Here is a 21,703-nt window from a genome sequence, read left to right on the forward strand (position 1 = left end):
TTCCTTACCAGATGCTATTGGGGCACCCCAGAACCGCTCCCCAGTTGTGTCCCTCCTCAATCCCTCGTGACCCGCAGTCCTGGGCCTACCGACAGCAGGAAATGCAGCTCCTCAGGCGTGGGGTTCTGCATGATGAAGTTCTGCAGCATCTGGTCCAGGGCCTCCACAGTGTCCTTGTAGAGGGACTGCAGGGAGCCAGCCTCAGTGCCCACCCAGTGCCTGTGCTCCTTCACATACCTGCAGAATCTCTGCTCCTGCCCCTGAGATCCTTTCTGGTGTTTCCAACGGGGGCCCATCTCACTCTGCCCTGATATGATGCTTCGGACCCCACAAGAAACAGCATCCTGGCAGCCTGCAGGCTGTCCTGCCCAGGGTGCCTGGGTGGGGGGAAGAACCCCAGCTCTCCCAGCCCATTTCTCTGAGATGGGGTGAGCCAGCGCCATCTGCAGAGTGAGGCGAGCATTGCATGGGGGAGCTGCAGAAATGTCTGCCCAGCTCCTTAGCCATTGCCACGTACAGGGTGAGGCAGGCATTGTGGAGAACCGAGTCTGATGCCCTGAGATGGGGCCAACTAGCGCAACCTGCAGGCCGAGGCAGGTATGTCACAAGGGAGTGGCAGGAATGTCTGCCCACCACCTGGTGCCTGGCAAGCTCTAAGGGAACCTCCCGTGGGATCTCCTAACCAGGAAATGGGGTTCCCTGCTCTTCCCTGGGGGTTGGGCTGTGGGCAATCTGCAGGGATGTTGACCTGGTGTTTCCCAACCCAGGGGTCCATCCATTAGTTCTTTCCCTACCCCAAAGAGTCCCTCTGTGTCTCGTTGAGGGGTGAGAAACCCCAGCAGAGCAGCCCCCAGCAGATACCTCCATGTCTCTGGGTCACTAAGGGGAGCTAAGGGATAGACTCACATCTCTGCCACTGCCCCCTCACCTTACAGATGGGCCCCGTGCCCTCCTGGCAGCTGTGGGCAGCACCCCCTCACCTCCAGGACTTCCAACAAGGAGAACCCAGGAGAGTAGAGGGATGAGGTTGAACTGGGACAGGGATCAGAGACAGCTGCTCCAGAGAACCCTCTGGCCTGCACTGATGCCCCATCTCCCCCCGTGTCCTCCTGGTCCCCCTGCTCACCTGGATATTGGGGGGCTCCATGAAAAGACACAGGTGCTTTTCCAGGACATCCATCAGGGGAAGCGCCAGCACACTGCGGAGGCAGCTGCTCAGCAGCCGTGATTTCCTCTTGGTGTCCAGGGCTGGCCGGAAGTTGCTGCTGGCACAGAGGCCATGGGGATGGTGGGGACTGGCCACAGGGAAGGCTGTGCCCTGGGTGGGGCCCCAGGGTGGTGGGTCCTCCTGCCGTACTCCCCTTACTGGGCAGAGCTGTTGCCATCTGCCATCTGAGGACCTAGCCCAGCATGGTTGTGCTGGTTCATTTTCACCTGCCATGCCTCAGGCTGTCCTTGGGCAACTCGGTTTGGGACTCTGCGTCTGCCTTGTGGTATACAGTGGATAATACAAGCCTGGACTGTCTGGGGTCCGTGGACATGCCCTCACTGTGCATTGTCAAGGAGGCAGTGGAACTCCCTGGGGGTCAGTGGATCTCCCCACGCACTCTCTGGGTTCGGCTGTCTGGGCCCCAGATACATCCCTCTATTCACTTTTCTGTATGACCAGCCCTTGGTCACCCCCACCATGCTGACCTGGTGCTCGGCCCTACCAGAGTCTGGAGATGATGTGCAGGGCCTGCTGGCGGCTTGGGGTGCATAGGGAGTCTGGGTCTTCCTTCTCCATCAGGACCTGTAGCCCGGGAGGGTGGGGGTGAGCACCCACTTCCCACACCCCTCAGCACCCTGGGTCCTACCCCAACTCACCAGATCCTCACCCAGGAAGTGGCAGCTGTGAGCCCATAGAGGATCAGCTGAACCAGGCAGGTGGGGTCACAGGGCACCCTCTGAGGGTGCCCACGGGGGTCCTACTAGATCCACCATGACCAGACCCTGCCTCAGGGTGCCCAGGAGGGCAGGGATCAGTCATGCCAGCCCTTCCATTGGTCCTGGGTCCTCTGCATGCAGAGGAAGGTGTGCTGCCCACCCCCTCAGCTCCGTACTCGGTGCTCACCGCCAGGCAGTCCAGCAGCTCAGGCAGCTGCTTGAACTCATAGCTCTGTGCTCCCTCGTTACGGCTGATGGCACCCACCAGCATGAGGACCGAGGAGAGGAAGCTCTGCTTCAGGGTGTCGTCCTGAGCGGGGATCCAGCGGGGAAAAGGGCGGAGGTTAAGAGGGTACCTCTGGCTGGGTCTCTTCTGGGGGCCATGGTAAGCCTCAGAATCTCAGCTTGATAAGTTTTGTGGAGCCCCACTGACATGGGCAGAGGAGTCAGGGTCGCTGTGAGTGGATGGGGGGCCTGGGTGGGGTGAGAGGACTGGGGTTTGGTTTTCTGGACCGAAAGGCCACTCATAGCTCTTGGCACTTGGCTGGGGAGGAAGGAGAGGTGTGGGTGGGCCCTGTAGCAATTGGGGTTCATACCCAGGTGCTGTAGTAGAAGTAGAAGATCATCCGAGACAGGATGTTGTCCACCCATGGCAGGATCCGTGTCTTGGCCTTGGCGGCCATCTGGCCATAGGACAGCAGGATGGTGCAGCTGGCCCACTTCCAGTGCCGCTCCTCCGAGCTCTGGGGATGAGCCAGCGCTAAGCCTGGGAGGATCTGTCTCCACCTGGAGACATGGCGAGGGGTGCTAGGGGAGCCATGGAATATCCTAAGACATCACCATGGGGCAGTGCCTGTGAGGTTCCAGTCCTCCTGGTGTGGTCAGTTATTAAGAATAAAGGAAGAAACTGAGGCACGGGGCCTATAGCTACATCACAGGCACATCTCTCATCCGCTGGCTGCCTGGATCCTGCCCTGCCTCACCATGGCTCAGGCCCTTCCCCTGCCCCACCCACCATGTCTCTGTCCCCACCTCTTCCCACCCCACCATGGGTCAGGCCAAGCTCCCAGCCTCTCATGCCACACCTCAGGCCCTGCCCATGACACCCCGTCCTGTCTCCAGCCCTGGGGCTCTTTCCCCGAACCTTCATGGAGAGGCCATCTAGACTCCACTTGACGGGCTTGCTCTGGCCAAACTGCTCCAGGACGGCCCAGACGTGGTACAGGTGGCCGACAGAGGCCAGCCCCATGGTGAGCGCCATGCCCTAGGGGTCGTGGGGTAGTCACAGGTAGGGGCAGGACCAGGCACTGAGGTCCACAAAGGCCTCGAGAAGTTTGGAACAAGAGATCTGAGCATCCCCTGGAGCCTCTCCCAAGGTGTAGAGATGCAAGTCTGAATGGGCCCAGGGTGGGTGCCAGGGGGCCAGGGCCAGCGCAGCCCCTCTCCAGGTCCCTCACCTCCCTCTGCGTGGCCCACTGGTGCGAGGTCTGCAGCAGGCCCTGCAGGTGGTTCCTTACAAGGCTGCCCTCTTGCGCTGCTTGAAGGATCAGACCGTAGTAGACGAACAGGAAGACCTGGGGGCACGTGCGTGGCAAGCTGTCCACCGGCCCACCTCACTAGCCTGTGCCTGCCTCACCAGACTCCCTTGCCCATCGGGGAGCTCCCGGTCTGGCCAGTGGAGAGCATAGGTCCCATTTCCCTCATCCTCCCTGAGCCCCTGTGGACGTGGCGGCAGGTGGGGTCCACCTTTTCAGGGGGCTGCTCCCGGTGTGTGCGTTCAGACTTGGTGAGGGCTCTCTGCAGTGCCTGGGTCCACTCTTCCCTTTGCAGGAATTGGACTGAGCGGTCGGCCATCTGTCGGTAGAGGGCAACATGCAGGCTGCAGCTGGGGTCCCCCCAGAGCCAGTCTCACTCTACCCCTGACCCCACCCCATTCGCTTGGCTCTAACAGTCTCCTGCCTTGTCCCAGCCTCCTGCTCTCTGTTCTCCTCCCAGGTCACCTCGAGACACAAGGCGTGAACTCCATAGTCACTTTTTCGGGGTTCTTCACAGGAGGGGATAGCCAGGAGGCTGACCCTTTGCAGGCAGAGCTGGAACCCCAGGCACGCAGGTGAAAGTGAGTGGAGTGGGAGTGTGGGCAGGGCTGCTTCCTTGTCCATGATTAATTTTTTTTTTTTGGTTTTTCGGGCCACACCCATTTGATGCTCAGAGGTTACTCCTGGCTAAGTGCTCAGAAATTGCCCCTGGCTTGGGGGGACGATATAGGATGCCGGGGGATTGAACCGGGTCCTTCCTTGGCTAGCGCTTGCAAGGCAGACACCTTACCTCTAGCGCCACCTCGCAGGTCCCAAATTTTAAGGTTTTATCTCTGAGTCACTCTGGTCAGTGCTCAGAGAGTCACCCTGATCTCCATACATGAGGGGGCCACTCCTGTTGTTGTTTGGGGGACCAGGCAGAACCAGGATCTAATCTGGGGGTTACCTAATTCATGCCATGTGTTCCCTGGCCTTTCATTACATATATATTTTTGTTTGTGTTGGGGCCACACTTGGCAGCACTAAGGGGTTACTTCTGATTCTGTGCTCAGAAGTTACTACTGGGAGGCTACGGGATTGAACCGGGGTGAGTCTTGTGCGAGTCATGAGCCCTTCCCTGTACTATCACTGTAGCACCTTTTAAGTGCGGCCCCAAGCCCAAACCATTTTTCCATAATGGAAGCAGGGGGAGCATTTGCCAAAGTGCTCTCAGCAAGCCCCTTCAGTGAGGTGGGAAGAGCAAGGGGCCTTGTTTCATGTGCATGCTCCACCCATGGCCTGTACCAAGATCATATGCCAGGAAGAGAGCTGTTGACTCAAGTTGGGGATGGGGTGAAAATCAGGGTCACCATTACTGCAGCCCAGACAGACAAGTTCAATGCCGTGTGTGGCCAGGAAGTGCCAGGTCTGCTTCAGGGTGGTGTTTGGGTGGTGTTGGCAGTGAGTGAAAGGTGTGGACATTTTCCCTCCCATTAGTCCACCTCTGGGACCAGCAGTGAGAGGGGCAAGACCCCATCTCCTGGCTGTGTTGTGCTGAAGGCTGGGTTAGATTGCCCCCTGCAGATCTTATGCTCTCTGGGGCTCCGTTCTCAATGGCAGAAGCTTGTCTGAGTCACTGTGTCTTCCTTCCTAGTGGCTGTTTTGGAGAGATGGAGAAAGACAGCTCACACCCCCAGTCAAAAGCCGGCTCAAGCAGATGTGGCTTTGCCATTTATGTGAGTGTAAAGTTGGCATTCTCGTCTGCAGTCTTGCACTGAGATCCTGCCCCGGCACACTGGAACTGTTGCGGTAGGTTTAGTTTTCAGTGCTCTGCAACGAGCTTTGACATATCAACTGTCCACACTGCATTTTGTCACATGACAGGTGCCCAGGAGCAAAGGCATGCTGGGTCTCCCCGTCATTGTGCTGCCCTGGAAAAGGTGCCCACAGGAGTCCTGTAGCCTGACCCTGCCCTCCTGGCACATGCCACCCTGGAACTCGAGTACAATGGCTCAGTGTGCCGTGGAGACGTATCTGTGAGGCTTGCATGCAGCCCCTATTAATTTGGACTAGCTCGTTTCTTTTCTGTGTTCAGGTGTGTCGGCCTCTCTCCCCCCCCCCCCGCCCACTCCATATCTAGCTGTGGGCTTCCATGGCTGTTCTCTCCTCTGCTTGCCCAGGTCTCCGTGGGTGGGATGAGGATGAGCAAAGCTGCTCTCAACATGCTGCTTTCCTGTCTCTGAGGCAAATCTCTTGAAGAGGAAGTACTGAAGGATGCTTCCTAAGGTGGTGACACCTTTCCTGGGGGGCAGTTTGGTGCCCCCTTCTCACCACACCACACATATTCTGTGATGTCATTCTGGGGGACCTTTGCATTTCTGAGCATGAAGGCCACTGACTCTTGTTCTGCTGGTTTATTCTCACTCTCTTTTAGGGCTCTGCTCACAGTGCCTGCTCCTTTAAGTTCTCTGCTTTGTCTTTTTCTTTCTTTCTCTCTCCCTTTCTTTCTCTCTCCCTTTCTTTCTCTCTCCCTTTCTTTCTCTCTCCCTTTCTTTCTCTCTCCCTTTCTTTCTCTCTCTCTTTCTTTTCTTTTCTTTTCTTTCTTCTTTTTCTTTCTTTTCTTTTTTTTCTTTCTTTTTCTTTCTTTCTTTCTTTCTTTCTTTCTTTTCTTTCTTTCTTTTTTCTTTCTCTTTTTCTTTCTTTCTTTCTTTCTTTCTTTCTTTCTTTCTTTCCTTTCTTTTCTCTTTCTTTCTTTCTTTCTTTCTTTCTTTCTTCTTTCTTTTTCTTTCTTTTCTTTCTTTCTTCTTTCTTTCTTTCTTTTCTTTCTTCTCTCTTTCTTTCTTTCTTTCTTTCTTTTCTTTCTTTTTTCTTTCTTTCTTCTTTTCTTTCTTTCTTTCTTCTTTCTTTCTTTCTGTCTTTCTGTCTTTCTTTCTTTCTTCTTCTTCTTTCTTTCTTTCTGTCTGTCTGTCTGTCTGTCTGTCTTTCTTTCTTCTTTCTTTCTTCTTTCTTTCTTTCTTCTTCTTTCTTTTCTTTCTTTCTCTTTGTCTTTCTTTCTTTCTTTTCTTTTCTTTCTTTCTTTCTTTCTTTCTTTCTTCTTTTTTCTTTCTTTCTTTTTCTCTTTTTCTCTCTCTCTCTCTTTCCTTTCCCTTCCCTCTTTTTCCACCCACCCACCTACCTTCCCTCCCTCCCTTCCTTTTTCTTTCCTCCATGCTCGTGGTAACAGATACATTTTCATGGGATCTGAAGCATCTATTTGTTTTTCTCTTCAGGGGATGAGGACTTTCAGCCTTAAGAAATGTTTTATCTCCCCCAAGCTTGGCACATATCCCTGGGGACCTTCTGGAAACCTTGTTTAGTTTTTGTTGTTCTATTTCAGTCCTTCTTGTCTAAACTTCAACTTCATTTGATGAAGAGTTTGATAGACCAAAGCTTTCCCTCCTCCACTGAAAGATGCTCTATTGTTTCCTGAACCCATCCTTCCAAGGTCTGTGCTTATTTTCGTAAATCATTTTTTGGCAATTTGGTTAAAAACAACCTTGACTGATTCTATCCTGGATGGCTCATTTGGCTTCCTAGTCTTTCTCTCTGCTGTGTTGGTCAGCCCCTTTGCTGACTGTTGTTGCATACATGATAAACCTTAAAAGAAGGCAGTAGGATTTTTTTAATTGGGCCACACCGGCGACGCTCAGGGATTACTTCTGGCTCTCTGCTCAGAAATCACTCCTGGCAGGCACAGAGGACCACATGGGATGCTGGGATTCAAACCACCATTGGTCCTGGGGCAGCGCTTGCAAGGCAAATGCACTACCGCTGTGCTATCTCTCTGGCCCCTGCAGTAGGATTTTTTAAATTAAACTTTATACTTATTTTTTGTGTTTTAGTGTATGCTCTCTCCTGGCTCTGCACTCAGGAATTACCAAATCCAGGTTATTGTCATGCAAGACATGCCTTACATGCTCTGCTATCACTTTGGCCCCATGATTTATTTATTTATTTATTTATTTATTTATTTATTTATTTATTTATTTATTTTTGGTTTTTGGGTCACACTCGGCAGCACTCAGGGGTTACTCCTGGTCTATGCTCAGAAATTGCTCTTGACAGGCTCAGGGGACACCATATGGGATGCCTGATTCGAACCACTGTCCTTCTGCATGCAAAGCAAATGCCTTACCTCCACGCTATCTCTCCGGCCCCGATGTCTTTAATTTTTGAATACAATTATTTTGATTAAGGTACTCTTGGTTTATAGAGCCAAGCTTTAAGGATAGAATCCTATACCTTTTTGAAATACAGGCTCCCACATTGTACCCACGTTTCAAAGGACCAATATCCCTACTCCAATCCTTGGACCCTCTCCCTCTTTGGACCCAGTTTGCCTCCGGCCTCTCACTTCTGTGGGCGGACAGCAAAGGGCTAATTTTATTTGCCTCTGTCTGCTCCCTGGTTTGGCTTCTCTCCAGCATGGGGAGTATGATGCTTGCAACTTTGTTCTCCAAGATTATTTTGGCTACTACAGTTCCTTTCACAGTTCCAGAGAAAATTTGAATATTCAGTCTACGTTGAATTCTCTAGTAAGGCCTGCTGGGTGTCTCATCGACTTGGCCTGGAAGCTGCACAGCCCACAGGGAGAGAATGGGCACCTTTCCACCCAGGACATCTGGAGTCTCCCCTCTGTTCAGGTCCTCATTTTCACGGCCACCTTTAGTAACAATCTTGCATAGAATTTGTCCAGTTGGGGCCGGGCGGTGGCGCTGGAGGTAAGGTGCCTGCCTTGCCTGCGCTAGCCTAGGACGGACCGCGGTTCGATCCCCCGGTGCCCCATATGGTCCCCCAAGAAGCCAGGAGCAACTTCTGAGCGCATAGCCAGGAGTAACCCCTGAGCGTCACAGGGTGTGGCCCAAAAACCAAAAAAAAAAAAAAAAAAAAAAAAAAAAAGAATTTGTCCAGTTGGCCTCCGGGTCTTTCAAGTCTGTAATGCTGCTGGGTCATCTTGTCAAGAGCTTCACCTCTCAACCGCTTGATGGTGGCTTCTGGGAATTAGATGGCTTTTCTGTTATTGCTCTTGGCACCTGAAAACGTGTCCAATTCATTGAGGAGCCACAAATAATCCTAGAATTCGTAGAGATGCTGCAAGATTTTCTCGGACTGCCAAGAGCCGCTTTTCCTTTTGTAGCTGACCTGTCTGGCTCCCATTTCCTCTGCTATGCCAGACATCCTGGCTCCAGGGCCCCATGGGGTGGGCATCCCCTGGTCTGGCACCCAATCTCAGCGGAAGTGTGGAATTTGGTGTTTTTATAGATGCTGACTTCTTTCTTCTAGTCGGTAGGTGATACTGAGTTTGGTACTGAGAAATGAAAACCTTTGTCTTCATTTCAGGTTCCAGTCAGAGCACCTCACCCCACACCTTCTTGAGAGACTGGATCCAACCATGTTTTCATCATGGTGTCCTCCAGCTAGTTTGAGCTGCTGATGGGGATGCACCTGCCTCCCATATGGCTGTTTCTGATGTGCATAGTTTGAGAATAAACTGGTGATCACATAAGTCAACCACTCCCTTGGGTGTTGTTGGGAAACTGTCTCTGGGGGCTCCATCAAGCCCGAGGGAATCCTGATTTGTTGCCCTGACTTGCTCAGGCCTGATGTCCTTTCTGTCAGGCTCCCCAATGTCTGCTTGGCAGTGGCGATGGTGACAGTTGAAGGGATATTGGGACACCTTCAAACACAGTGCCTGTCTGGGTGGTGCCTCTGTGAGCTGCTTTCTCTCTGTGGGGACAGTCATCAGCTTCACGCTCGCTTCTGCTTCTGTGTGTCCTGTTAAAATGGCTAAAAATGGCTTTTTGAGGGTTAAAGGAACCACTTGTTCCCAGAGTGGCCTCCCTTAGAGTGTGACCAGAGTCACAGCTCCTGGAAGTTAGGGTCACTGGTACAGAGTTGTGTGCTCTGGATCTCGGGTGGTGTGGCTGTGCCCTCCGGGGTGTCCTTTGTCTCTTCCCTGGGGAATCTGTCTGGCTTCTCCCTAACCCATGTGTGTCTCTTCTTTCTCTGTGTTCTTTCTCTGATTCTTCTGAAAGAATCTGCATAGAATTGTTGTTGTTCCTTCTTTTAAGGGGACAGCACTGATCAGAGGGGTCCTGGGTACCCTTTGTGGGGAGCTTCAGCCTGAGTCAAAAACCCCAAAGTTGACTTTGACTTTCTTCCTTCTTCCTTTTTTTTTTTTTTTGGGTGGGAGGAGTTTGGGCCACACTGGCAGCTCTCAGGGATTACTCCTGGCTTCGCACTCAGGAATCACTCCTGGCAGGCTAGGGGAACTCTATGGGATGCTGAGGATCGAACCCAGGTGAACTGTGTGCAAGGCAAATGCCCTCCTTGTTGTGCTATTGCTCCAGGCCCATGATTCTCATGGCAGATTGGCACCTGTAATGGTCAGGAATTCTTTTGCTCCCAGCTGTCTGCTGTGGTGGGGACCCCAGCTCCTCATTCTTTCTCCAGGATGAGTATTGGGGACCCAACTTTCTCTACTCCAGCAGCCTGGAGACCATGGTAATAGCCTTTCTGAAGAAACAACTATAGAGTCTGTCCTCTAATGAAAAAAAAGTGTACTCATTTAGAAGATTTTTTCTTCCTCCTTTCTGCTGGCTTTGGGAGTAATTGATTTCTTCTGGGAGGCCGTTTTTGCTGAGGATGGCGGGATCCCTAATGGCCCCCATCTTTCTCCTGCCCCAGGAACAATGGTCATATCCATCAGCGCATCCTGCTCGGTTGCTGAACCTCATGCATTCCTCAAAACCCCCTGTTCGTTCGTGTCCAGGATTTCCTGATTTCCATCGCAGACTCTCCTTGCGCTCTGTCTGGGTGCTTGAGGGTCAGAGCTGGTCTCGGGCCAGATACCGGGGATCTCTCTAGGTGCGTTTTGGTATTGATTTCTCCTCTATATCCTGGCCGGGTGTGTGTGGGCTCAGCTCTCTGCACCTTTGTACACGGATTGGAGCTGATCGGTGGCTACAGTGCACCTTCCTTTCTCAGTGAACATCTCAGTTACTCGGGGAGACACTCAGCACCATCCATTTGGCTAATTGCACGGTCTGAGGCTGCTCTCCACCCGGTCAGTCCCCATCATGTCTCTTCTGTGTCCGTGCCAGGGGCATCTCCCACTCACAGCTCAGACGCAGCTGCTGCCTGGTTACGGCATGACTCGGTCACCTGGCGCTACCTGGTGCTTCTGGTGCAGTGGGCACGATGCCAGCTCTCCTCCAAGCCCTTTCCTGGCCTGCTCCAACAAACCAGGGCCTCTGGCTACCTGCTGGCTGTCACACTGGGACCCACAGAGCTGAACTGGCCACTGGGCGCTTGGGTGTTGGGCTAGATCCCCAGGCCCTTGTAGGAAGACCCCGTTCAGGTGCGTGGCCAGAAATGAGGTGGTAGCACTGCACCCTCTGCACCCCCTGGTGAGCCCTTGACAAGTCCAAAGGTCAGAAGTCAGGTTTAGGGGCCATCAGTCCCCTCTCCCGCTTCCCTACCTTCATCAGTCGCTCTTCCCAACACGTCATTTCCTCCCCGTCGAAGAGTTCCTCTGCCGGGAAAGGGGATTCCTGATGCTTCTGTCTGGGCCCCTTCTTCCTACTCTGCCCCAATTCTCAGTTACACTCCCACCGCGTGCCTCAGGGTTTAGAGATGGGGTGAAGGCATTCACCCCAGGTGGGTCTGGCTCCTCTTGGCCCTCTTGGTCCCACTGGTGAAGGGAGGGGTGGCCCCATGCGGGTGTGGGGATGCCCCGAGGGATTTGGGGCGGGTATAGAGGGACTGTAGTCCTGTGGCAGGGGAAGGGGGTTGCGTTAGAGGTGGACCCTCCAAGCCTTGAGGAGAGGCTCCGGGCCAGAGCTCTCAAGGGTGGCTCGAACCTCAGGCTAAAAGCCCATGCCTGAGTCTAACTCCTACTCATCCCTCCCCGGACTGTATCAGACCCAACCTCTGTCTACAGGAAGCCCTCCCAGCTGGCCACCAGAGAAACTCTCAACCCAGGCTTGGGAGTGAGGGATGGAGAGAGTAGAGACTGAAATTGGGAGGTGCCCCTTCTCCTCCCACTTCCTTGCACCTGCAGGTCTGGCTCAGCTTTGCCACAGATAACCACAGCGCGGCTCAGGGCTGGGAGCCTTGATGGCAGAGGTGGTGGTCCCCATACGCCCACATACCCATGTCCCCACACCCACATGCCCACGTACCCACGGAGGACAGCACGCCCAGCACGTAGAGCAGGCTGCGGTGCGGGAAGACACCGCTTAGGACCGGCGCCTCTAGGTGCCTGGTTACGCCGGGCCACGAGTGCTTGCAGATGGCCACCAGTACATTGCCCGCTGCGTCCTGGTAGACCTCATCCAGCTCCTGGGGGCAGAAAAGGTAGTTGGAGTGGGGCTGGCCAGGCATGTGTGTTGGGCAGGGCAGCAGGGGTCAGCACTCGTGGACACAGAACACCCAGGCCACAAAATTAAAACTTCAAATGGAAAAAGGGGGCCAGAGCTACGGCACAGTGGGGACGGTGTTGCCTTGCAGGAGGCTGGCCTGAGATGAGCCCTGAGCACAGAGCCTGAGTGACCCCGTTATAGCCAGAAATGTAAAGAAAACCCAGTTCATGAAGCACCCATGGCTAGAGATGCTGTTCTCTGCCTGGCCCAAGGCTGGTGATGACATGGGGTCCTGACCCTTAGGCAGTAATCCCAATGCCAACCACCCCCTATGCACAGCACCCACTACGCAGCACCCCTTAAAGCTTGTAGCTCACAGAAGGCGTTCCATCCTCCCCCAATTTAGGTAACTCTTCCAGGTGCCCATAGACAGACCCTGGCCTGCAGGGGCCAGAGGAGGAGGTGTGCCTGGAGTTGCCATGCCCATGGGTAGGTGCTGGGCTCAGGAGAATGGGGTACAGTAGGCATGGGAGTGGGTAAGGTTGGTAGGCATAAGGGCAGTAAGCATGGGATGGGCATGAGGGTAGAAATGGGATGGACATGAGGGTGATGGGCCTGTGGGAGGGTGGTCGCAGGACACTTGTCACCCCAAACAGAGTGTTACCTCTGGTACCAGAGCACAGAGAGGGCATCATGACCCTTTACCTAGGAAGGGAAAGAGTGATGGGCTATGTGTGAAGTCAAACAGAGTCCTGGCATGGGAGGGGCACAAACAGGGGGGGGGGGCGCAGATGGTGATAGAGATGCCCAGCTGCAGCCTGCAGGGTCCATCCTCCCTGTCTGATCCTATTTATAGGGAAGGTCAAGAGAAAAGCAATGGGAGGCGTCACCTTCACTGACCCCTACAGAGTGGACTGCTTGCTGCCTCACCAGGCCTGGACCCTGCGGCCCCTCAGCCCCTCCGGATCACTGACCACCACTGGCTTGTAATGATCAAATGTCGTGATGCTCGGTATTAAAAAGTTACTTTTGGAAGGGAAGGTGAGCAGAGGGTGGTTGTGGTAATAGGGTGTGGTGGGCATAGGGTATGGTGGGTACAGGGACAATCATGGCTCCACGAGTGTGCTCTGTTGTCCTTCACCCAGAGGCTCCACCCACTCCCAACCAAGGTGCCCTGGCCTGTTGAGATGTATGATGCTTGAGCCCAAATGGTATGCTGGGTGGGCTAAGTGTTCTCACACTGGAGGACAAGGAGGACTGGGTGCTCCCAAGGGTAGACCTGAGGACTAATGGGCAATGCTCGCCTGATTTGTGTTTCTCGGGTGCAAAGTGTTTGTGAGTGGAGGCGTTGACAGCCCACACTGGCCATGACAGCTCAAGCCCCAGGACTATCTGTCCATGCAGAAGTGGCCTCTAGGGGTGTCAGGACTCAGGCCCAACAGACCATGTCAGGCTAGAGTGGCATGGGAACCCTTTCTAGAGCCAGAGGCGAGTACCAAACATGGAGGGGCCTGACCAGCAGGAGCATGTGGGGCCATGCTGAGCCTGGAAGGTGACCCTAACCCCATCACACTCTATCTCTGCTGCTGGATCTCAGACATGGGTTTTGGGGAGACTTGGAGCTGGGTGGGAGCTGTGTGGGGAATGCAGAGATATGCCGGCAGGGAGGGGAACCCCACCGTGGCCTTGGTCATGTTGTCCAGGGCAAGCTGTGTGAAGGCCTCTTCCCAAGGTGCCTCCAGAACCTCACTGGCCTCGATGGTACTTTCCAGGACATTTAACAGTCGAAACTTGTGGCGCGTTGAGATCTGTGAGCAACAAAGAGGAGGATCTGTGGGCAACAGTGGGGGTGCCAGCTGGGAGAAGCCAGCAAGGTGTGCTGGTGGGGGGTGCTAGCCAGGCTTGGGTAGGAGGACAGAAAGGCTAGCATGGAGAGAGAGCAGTGCAGAGATGCTCCAGACAGTCACTCAATAATTCGGTGCTGAGCACTGTCACACAAGGACCTGGTCCAGGGTCTCAAACTAGTGGAAAGAAACGTGCCACCCTTCCAGGGACCTGCCATGGGTTCTTAGTGCTGACATGCTCCAACTACAGCTTGTGCAGACCCAGCATCATGTGGACCCTCAGAGCTTCCCTGATGGGCTACACCCACCCACACATCCACCCACTCACCCACTCAAGCACTTATGCCCCTAACCACCCACTGTCTAGCCACCGTCCATTACCACGATCCATCTATCCTTACTCTGTCCATCCATCTATCTATACATTATCCACCTATCTGTCCATACACTGCCCATCTATCTACTCAATCAACTGTTCATCCATCTATGCAATCCACTTCCCATTCATCTATTCATATACTGTCCATCCATCTATCCATACACTGTCCATTTATCTGCCCATACACCGTTCTTTCATCTACCCAAGTTCATCCCTCTGTCACACTGTTCTTCCATCTATCCAATCCACTGTTTACCTACCCACTTACACCCCACCACCCCCACCCACTTCCACATCCATCTGTCTACTCATATACACCACTCCTCCACCACCACTGTCCGTCCATCCATCCTTTCATGTACTCACTGCACACCTATCCATTTGTTGACCCTTCCTTTACCCAACACCATCCATCCTTCTGTTCATCCCACTCTGCCCAGTATCTACCCCTCTCGCCATCACCCATCATCCTTCTGTGTAGTCATTTATCTACTCGCTTATCTACAAAGGCATTCGTCCACCCACCTCACCACCCATCTATTAACCCACTCATCTGCCAGTCTATCCATCTCTGCGCTAAGTGACTCTTGGCTTTAGGAAAATCACCTCCTTCCTCTAAACCTCAGTTTTCTCATTAACCAGATCCTTGTTGGGGTAGTGGTCTGTCTATTTCCTCCTCCCACCCCTGCCCTGATAGGCTTTCCCTATATTAGGGTGAGTCTCAGCTGAAGCTTGTGCTGAGATTCAGCCCTGCCTGTGTATGCCCCAAAGACCCAGCAGCTCTCACCTCTGGGTTGTTGGTGAAGTAGTCATAGATGGTTTCAAGCACCATGTTGGGGGAACAGCGGGCCATGTTCTTGATCTTATTGATGATGTACTTGAGGTAAAGTGGGTCTGAGTTATTCAGGTCCCGAAGCAGCTTGAAGCAGGTGGCTAAAGCACAGGGCAGGAAAGTGTGGGTGTGCATAAGTCAGGGTTTCTGCACAGTGGCAGCAGGTTCAGGGCAGGGTGCGGGATGGCATGAGAATGGCAAATGTACTCTGGCAATGAGCATGGCAGAATGGAACACCCAGGAATGTTCTGCATCTCTGAACCACCCACACAATGTTTTCAGGGTCCCAGATGAAATAAGAAACTATGGAATAGGTAGTCTGGGTGCCCCGGTGCCCATAAACCTTTATACCCACTCATTTACTCAACACCTTTATCCTCCATATATCTGTTATCCTCCATCCATCCATCCTTGATCCATGCATCCATTTCTGCTTGTGGATCTTTAAGCTCCCATCCACATAAATGCACCCTTGTGTTATCCGTTCTTCTATACATACACTATCTATATCATAAATCCATCTAATCATCCATCTATCAACTATCAACCCATCTACCCATCAAATCAGAAATTCATCTAAGGATCCATTTATCTACCACTCATCCATTAGATTATAAATACTATTCATCCATTTACAATCCATTCATTCATCAAATCATACATTTATCTGTACCTCAACTTACCCACCATCCATCTATTCATGAATCATAACTTCATCTATTTATCAACTCACTCACCATCCATCTATCCATCAAATTATAACTTTATTTTTTTTTCTTTTTTTTTTTTTTTTTTTTGGTTTTTGGGCCACACCCGTTTGACGCTCAGGGGTTACTCCTGGCTATGTGCTCAGAAATCGCCCCTGGCTTGGGGGGACCATATGGGACGCCGGGGGATCGAACCGCGGTCCTTCCTTGGCTAGCGCTTGCAAGGCAAGCACCTTACCTCCAGCGCCACCTACCCGGCCCCCAAATTATAACTTTATTCATCAATTCACTCACCATCCATCTATGAATCATAAATTCACTTGTATATTCACCTACACACCATCCATCCATTGAATCATAACTTCATCTATTCATTCATTCATTCATTCATTCACCTACCACCCATCCATCCATGAACCGTAACTTCATTTATGCATCTTTTACCTACCATCCATGCATGAGTCATAAATTCACTTGAGCGCCCACTTTCCTCCATGCATCCCTCCCTGCCCATGCCCTGTCCCTTCCCTCACCACCCATGCAGACATCCGGTATTCAGTGATGGACATTCCAAGGGCTCACAGTCTGAGTACATGCATTAAATGGGGTGTGAGGCCCAGGTCTCCTGTGGTCATCCTCCCTGGAACCCTGGTTATAGGGGGCAGCTGTGTTGAGGTCCTGAGACACCCATAGGGAGGAAGTCCAGTGACAACACCTGCATGGACATGCAGGGCTGAACTTGCAGAGGGTGTGAAAGATTTAGCTGTCAAAGGTGAGGAAATCCTTTGGTGAATGGGGTAACTGCTTTAAGTGAGGGCAAGGCAAGGCAAGGCAAGACAAAGGGGAGGCGGTGGGCAGAGTGCTGAGGGACTCTGGGAATTAATCATTTGGGGGCACCTGGGAGGTCTGGATGGGGGCAGCTATGGGAAGCTGCAATTTTTGTCCCGGGTGCTTGACCCTGCCCACCTGCACTGTAGGCTTCCTCCATGAACACCTTGTGCTCCTGAGACACCTCTGCTACCTGGTTGCTCTGAGGCCTGCAGGACATGATGGTACTAGATGACTGCCTTGTCCCACATACACGATTGCATGGTGCCTTCAGGCATGCCATGTCCTTTTTTTCCCTCCTCCTCCTCCTCCCACCCCGGGTGAGTTCAGCTCCAGGGATGCTTCGGGAGCTCATCCACATGGTTACTGCTCATGCCATGTCCTCCAAGGGTTTGGCAGGGGAGGAGAACCTAGGAGATAGGGCCCTGGTATAGGGCAGGGGGAAGAGGATGAGTGTCAGGGCACTGCTATAGATAGATATAAGTCATATTTTATTTATATTATATTATAATTATATTAATAATAAAATGACTACCACCAGGAAGTCATATCTGGTGGTGCTCAGGACTTATTCCTACCCTGCTCTACACTTAGGAATCACTCTTGATAGACTCTGGGGATCACATGGGATGCTAGGGATGGAACTGGGGTTGATTGTCTGCAAGGCAAGCAGTTTCTTTGATATCTTATCACTCTGGTCATATATATATAATATTTTCCATATAATCTATTATCTGTGCCACTTGGGTCTCAGTCTCCCCCGGCCCCTGCCTGTATAGTGGATCCTGAAAGACAAATCAATGATCACAGTTGAGAGGAAGGTCCCAATTGCTCAATGGACCAAAAACTAAGGATATAGAATACTCAAAATCATCTGCAAATCGCACTACCTAACTGACATTTATGCACTGCTCCATCTTTCAACACACATGAAATATTTACCAAGATCATTCATATTCTGGGCTACAAAAAGATCAATAAGTATAAAAGGATGTTTATCAAAGATATTCTCTGATCACAGTGAGATAAATTGAAAATCAATGAGAGAAAGGTAGACTGGAGAGTCCCACAAATTTGGAAACTAAATTACATCTTTAAATAATGAAATAATGTACAGACCAAGAAGAAATCTAACGAGAAAGTGAAGAATATCTAGATCTGAGTGAAACAAACAAACAAACAAAGAACCCCACAGTATATGCAGCTAAAGCAGTGCCCAGAGTAAATTCATAGCATCAGAATTTATTGTATTAAGAAAAATAATGGCCTGGGGTCAATGACTCTCTTATTATAAAAATTAGAAAAGGAAGGGCTGGGGGCCAGAGAGATAGCATGAAGGTATGACATTTGCCTTTCATGCAGAAGGTTGGTGGTTTGAATCCCGGCATCCCATATGGTCCCCTGAGCCTGCCAGGAGTGATTTCTGAGCATAGAGTCAGGAGGAACCCCTGAGGGTTGCCAGGTGTGACCCAAAAAACAAAACAAAAAAATCTAGAAAAGGAAGAGCTAAATAAACCTAGGGGAGAAAATAATAAAAAGTAGAAAAATCAGAAACAAAATAGAAAACCAAAAAGAAATTAAATCACCACTGGATCTTGGAACAATGAGCACAATTGGTAAGCATCTAATAGAATTTTTACAACATGCAGAGGAGACAGTAACATCACAGACGGGGAAGGATGCAGAGTGTAAGGGCCTCTAGGAATGAAAAAGATAATAAAGAGATATGAGTGCAATGTTAGACCAAAAAAATAATTGAAATGGATACATTCCTCCAAGTGAAAATATAAAAGTTTTCTTTCAAAGTGAACTAACCAGAATATTCACATTTCTATGATAAACATGACTTTGTAGATAAAAACCGTCACACACAATCTTTAGACCCAGGTGTGTGGCTTTGAACTCTAGCAAACATTTGAGCAAAAAATAATAATACCGACAACAGAATTCTCAGAACATAGAGGCCATTCATTCAGCGAGGCCAGCTTTATCCCAAACAGCAAAATTATGCAAAGCTATTGCAAACATTACCTAGAACCAGAGTGCAGAGAAATGCTCTCCTACCAGGTGCGGGGGTGGGAGGCTTGTCTGAGAAACAGTCCTGGCAAAACCTTGAAGACAATGCCAGAAGTCGCTGCATTGGCAGAGCAAAGACTATATGTACTCGCGACATGCAGGGGAAGGGACGGGGCCTTTCACGGGACAGAAGCCTCAAGAATCAGGGGTCAAGCCGGATGGTTCCCTGTGTGCCTCGGAACATGATTCAGATGTCTGCCAGCACCTGGCCATCTGCTCTGCATCGAGGTTCACAGAAACACAAAGTGGAGAAAAGGGGCAGGAACAATAGCACAGCGGGGAAGGCGTTTGTTTGCCTTGCATGCAACTGACCTGGGTTCAATCTCTGGCATCTCATATGGTTCCCCGAGCCTGCCAGGAGTGATTCCTCAGCGCAGAGCCTGAGCAACATCAGGTGCGTCCCCAAAACAAAACAAAACAAAAAACCCAACAAAATGAAGTGGAGAAAAATGAAAAGCATAAAGACTAGAAGCAAGAAATAAATTATATTTTTGGAGAGAAAGCATCACTTAAATAAAATATAACCCCTCCAAAGGTACGATAACTAAAGAGTGAGTTTAGCAAATAAGTGAGTTTGGCAATTAGAGAGTCAGTATTCATAATTGATCATATGTCTAGATACTAGCAATAAAAATTGAAAATTGATGGGCCAGAGAGATAGCATAACAGTAGGGCATTTTGCCTTGCATGCGGCTGACCCAAGAAGGACCCAATTCGATTCCTGGCAACTCTATGGTCCCCCAGCCTACCAGGGGCGATTTCTGAGTGCAGAGCCAGAAGTAACCTGAGTGCTGCTGGGTGTGGCCCAGAAACAATCAATCAATCAATCCATCAATAAAGTTTAAAAAATAAAGAACTGAAAATTGAAATGGAAAAAGATTCCATGTACAGCTGCACTACTGAGTATGAGAGGATTTGATCTAAATTTGATAATTAAATGAGGTAGTTAGGGGGTCACTTCCCCCCTAAATAAAAAAATTTTTTTTTTTGGTTTTTCGGGCCACACCCATTTGATGCTCAGGGGTTACTCCTGGCTAAGCGCTCAGAAATTGCCCCTGGCTTGGGGGGACTATATGGGATGCCGGGGGGATTGAACCGCGGTCCTTCCTTGGCTAGCGCTTGCAAGGCAGACACCTTACCTCTAGCGCCACCTCTCCGGCCTCCCCAAATAAAATTAAACATTTGATACAATTGCCATAACAATTTTTTTGGTAGTAATCCACATGTTGCTTCTCAAATGTATATGGGAAAGTAAAGGCACAAAGAAAATCCAAACCATTTTGAAAAACAACACTGGTTAAATGCAAGGATGACATGGAGGCTGATTTCAAAGTATAATAATGACAGCATCCTGTCATTGATAAGTGCAGAGGATAGAAATAAATGAGAAAAATGTAGAGGCCAGGAAAAAGACCTATGGGGATTCTCCATCACTCAGGCCAAGGGCTTAATGCCAGGGCCTAGGACGTGCTGCTTGGGCCACACCCAGCACGGTCCTGCTCAGGGGACTGAGCGTTGGCCCCAATGCTCAAATGGGTCTGCCATGGGCAGGGCATATACTCTAATCCCTGTCCCTCTCCAAAGTCCAGGTGGATTGTTTTTTGACGAATGCGAAGACCAGTTTAGGAAAGAGACACATCTCTTCACAGAGATGCTAAAGAAGGCCATGGAATACATGTGTAAAAATAACCATGCTTCATGCTACAAAGGCCAAGTTGAAATGTTTCCTAGAGGGGAAAGTTACTCTGAAACCTCAATATTGTCAGGATGGAGTATCAGGCAAAAAGCTCAAGGCCTCGGGTTGGCCAGAGCTGTTTATTTGTGCTTCAGTCGCTCTCTGAGGACAAGGAGGGCCTGGGGGGGGGGTGTGTGTGTAGTGGCAGGGACCATGCCTGGCAGGTGGGGACCTTGTGTTTGCTATCTGGGACTGCAGGCTCCCCCTCAACACTGGGGGGTGGTCCTGGTGGTCCCCAAGCCTTGATCACCCCAAGATTGCCCACACCACAGGTTATTTTTTTAGAGTTCTTAGCACTGTAAAGCAATAAGAATAATGGAGTGTCAGCGATGAAAACAACAAGGGTCAGGCTAGATGCAGGGGGTCTGGAGCTGCAGCGGCTGCTTGCAGGCCCTGGTTTTCCCTCCCAGGGGGTCCCCTGAAGATGACTCACACAGCAGGATTGTTCCCAAGTCTCTGAGGGGTTGGAGTACTGATCTCTCAGATGGGGCCAGAGGGAGAGTTGGGGTGGGGCAGGTCCAGGCAGGAACTGGGGTAGATGTGGGTAGGGGTGAACGGGTATGGAACCCACCCCCGGCTGACCTGGAGTTCTCAGGTGTGGCCAGAGTCCCCCTCTGTGTCTTGGGGTGGCTGCAGGACATTGCCAAGAGCTGTCCTTTCATGTTGGGGTGCGGGGAAGCCCCAGCCCTTCCTCATGCCAGGCAGGCCGTCTTGCCTCCGCCTCCCCTCCCCCCCCTCTGATCGCCCTGGGCCTGAGGTCACAATGGGGCAGCCCTGGTGCGATGTAGGGAGTGGGTAGACAGTGGGTCGAATAGTGGGTTGGACAGTGGGTGCCTGCCGATTTCTCTGTTCCCTCTCAGTATCTGGGGTGGGTTCCTCCAAAACACTAGGCTGTCCCCAGTGAGTGAGGCCTCCTGTGCCTCAGTCTCCCAGAACTGCCCAACAGGGGGCCATGAAGAACAGTGGTGGAGCTCCTGGCTGCCTGTGGGGTTACCATGACTGCCTTTCAGGCCTCCTTGGACTCCTTGGTGGCCCGAGGACACAAAGCGGCTGTAGCATTATGGGCATCATGGATGGGCTGAAGGGACAGGGCTGGTGTGGGGCTGAGGCAGACAGTGCTGACAGGAGGAAAGGCTGACATGGGAGGAGCTGAGGGGTTCCTGCCCACGACACCCTCAAGCTTTTCTGTACCCCACATGCGCCTGAAAACCCAGACAACCTGCCCTGCAGCTACTGCAGCTGCCCTGTACAGACCTATTGCCTGGGAGGGACAGTGGGCCCAGAGCAGAGGCTGGTCGGGGCTGAGTCAGTGCCCTGCTCCTCTTTTCCAGTAGGCCCTGAATCATTCGGGGTGGATCTGCCCTAGGATTCCCAGAGAATTTGGGGTCTTCTGAGTCCCAGCCTCGTGATCAGTTGGGGCCCCTCCCAGTGGGTGTCAGGGGCTGGAGTGTCACTGGGCT

General features: G+C 51.5%; 1 protein-coding gene across 1 annotated transcript in view; it reads right to left on the minus strand.

The window, feature by feature from the left end:
- The window catches only part of LOC126008740 (maestro heat-like repeat family member 5), a 30,282-nt gene extending 13,489 nt beyond the window's left edge, over window positions 1-16,793 (minus strand). The window contains exons 1-13 of the mRNA XM_049772966.1: window positions 16,571-16,793; window positions 14,853-14,998; window positions 13,522-13,650; window positions 11,667-11,822; window positions 10,961-11,032; window positions 3,673-3,780; window positions 3,384-3,500; window positions 3,071-3,190; window positions 2,523-2,669; window positions 2,114-2,236; window positions 1,713-1,792; window positions 1,127-1,262; window positions 90-185 (exon numbers count right to left, since the gene is read on the minus strand). Coding sequence (XP_049628923.1) covers window positions 90-185; window positions 1,127-1,262; window positions 1,713-1,792; window positions 2,114-2,236; window positions 2,523-2,669; window positions 3,071-3,190; window positions 3,384-3,500; window positions 3,673-3,780; window positions 10,961-11,032; window positions 11,667-11,822; window positions 13,522-13,650; window positions 14,853-14,998; window positions 16,571-16,793 — 1,653 coding nt within the window. The remainder of the gene's footprint in view (window positions 1-89; window positions 186-1,126; window positions 1,263-1,712; window positions 1,793-2,113; window positions 2,237-2,522; window positions 2,670-3,070; window positions 3,191-3,383; window positions 3,501-3,672; window positions 3,781-10,960; window positions 11,033-11,666; window positions 11,823-13,521; window positions 13,651-14,852; window positions 14,999-16,570) is intronic.
- Between the last annotated feature and the right edge of the window lie 4,910 nt (window positions 16,794-21,703).

Source organism: Suncus etruscus, chromosome 5, assembly GCF_024139225.1.
Source record: "Suncus etruscus isolate mSunEtr1 chromosome 5, mSunEtr1.pri.cur, whole genome shotgun sequence".
NCBI lineage: Eukaryota > Metazoa > Chordata > Mammalia > Eulipotyphla > Soricidae > Suncus > Suncus etruscus.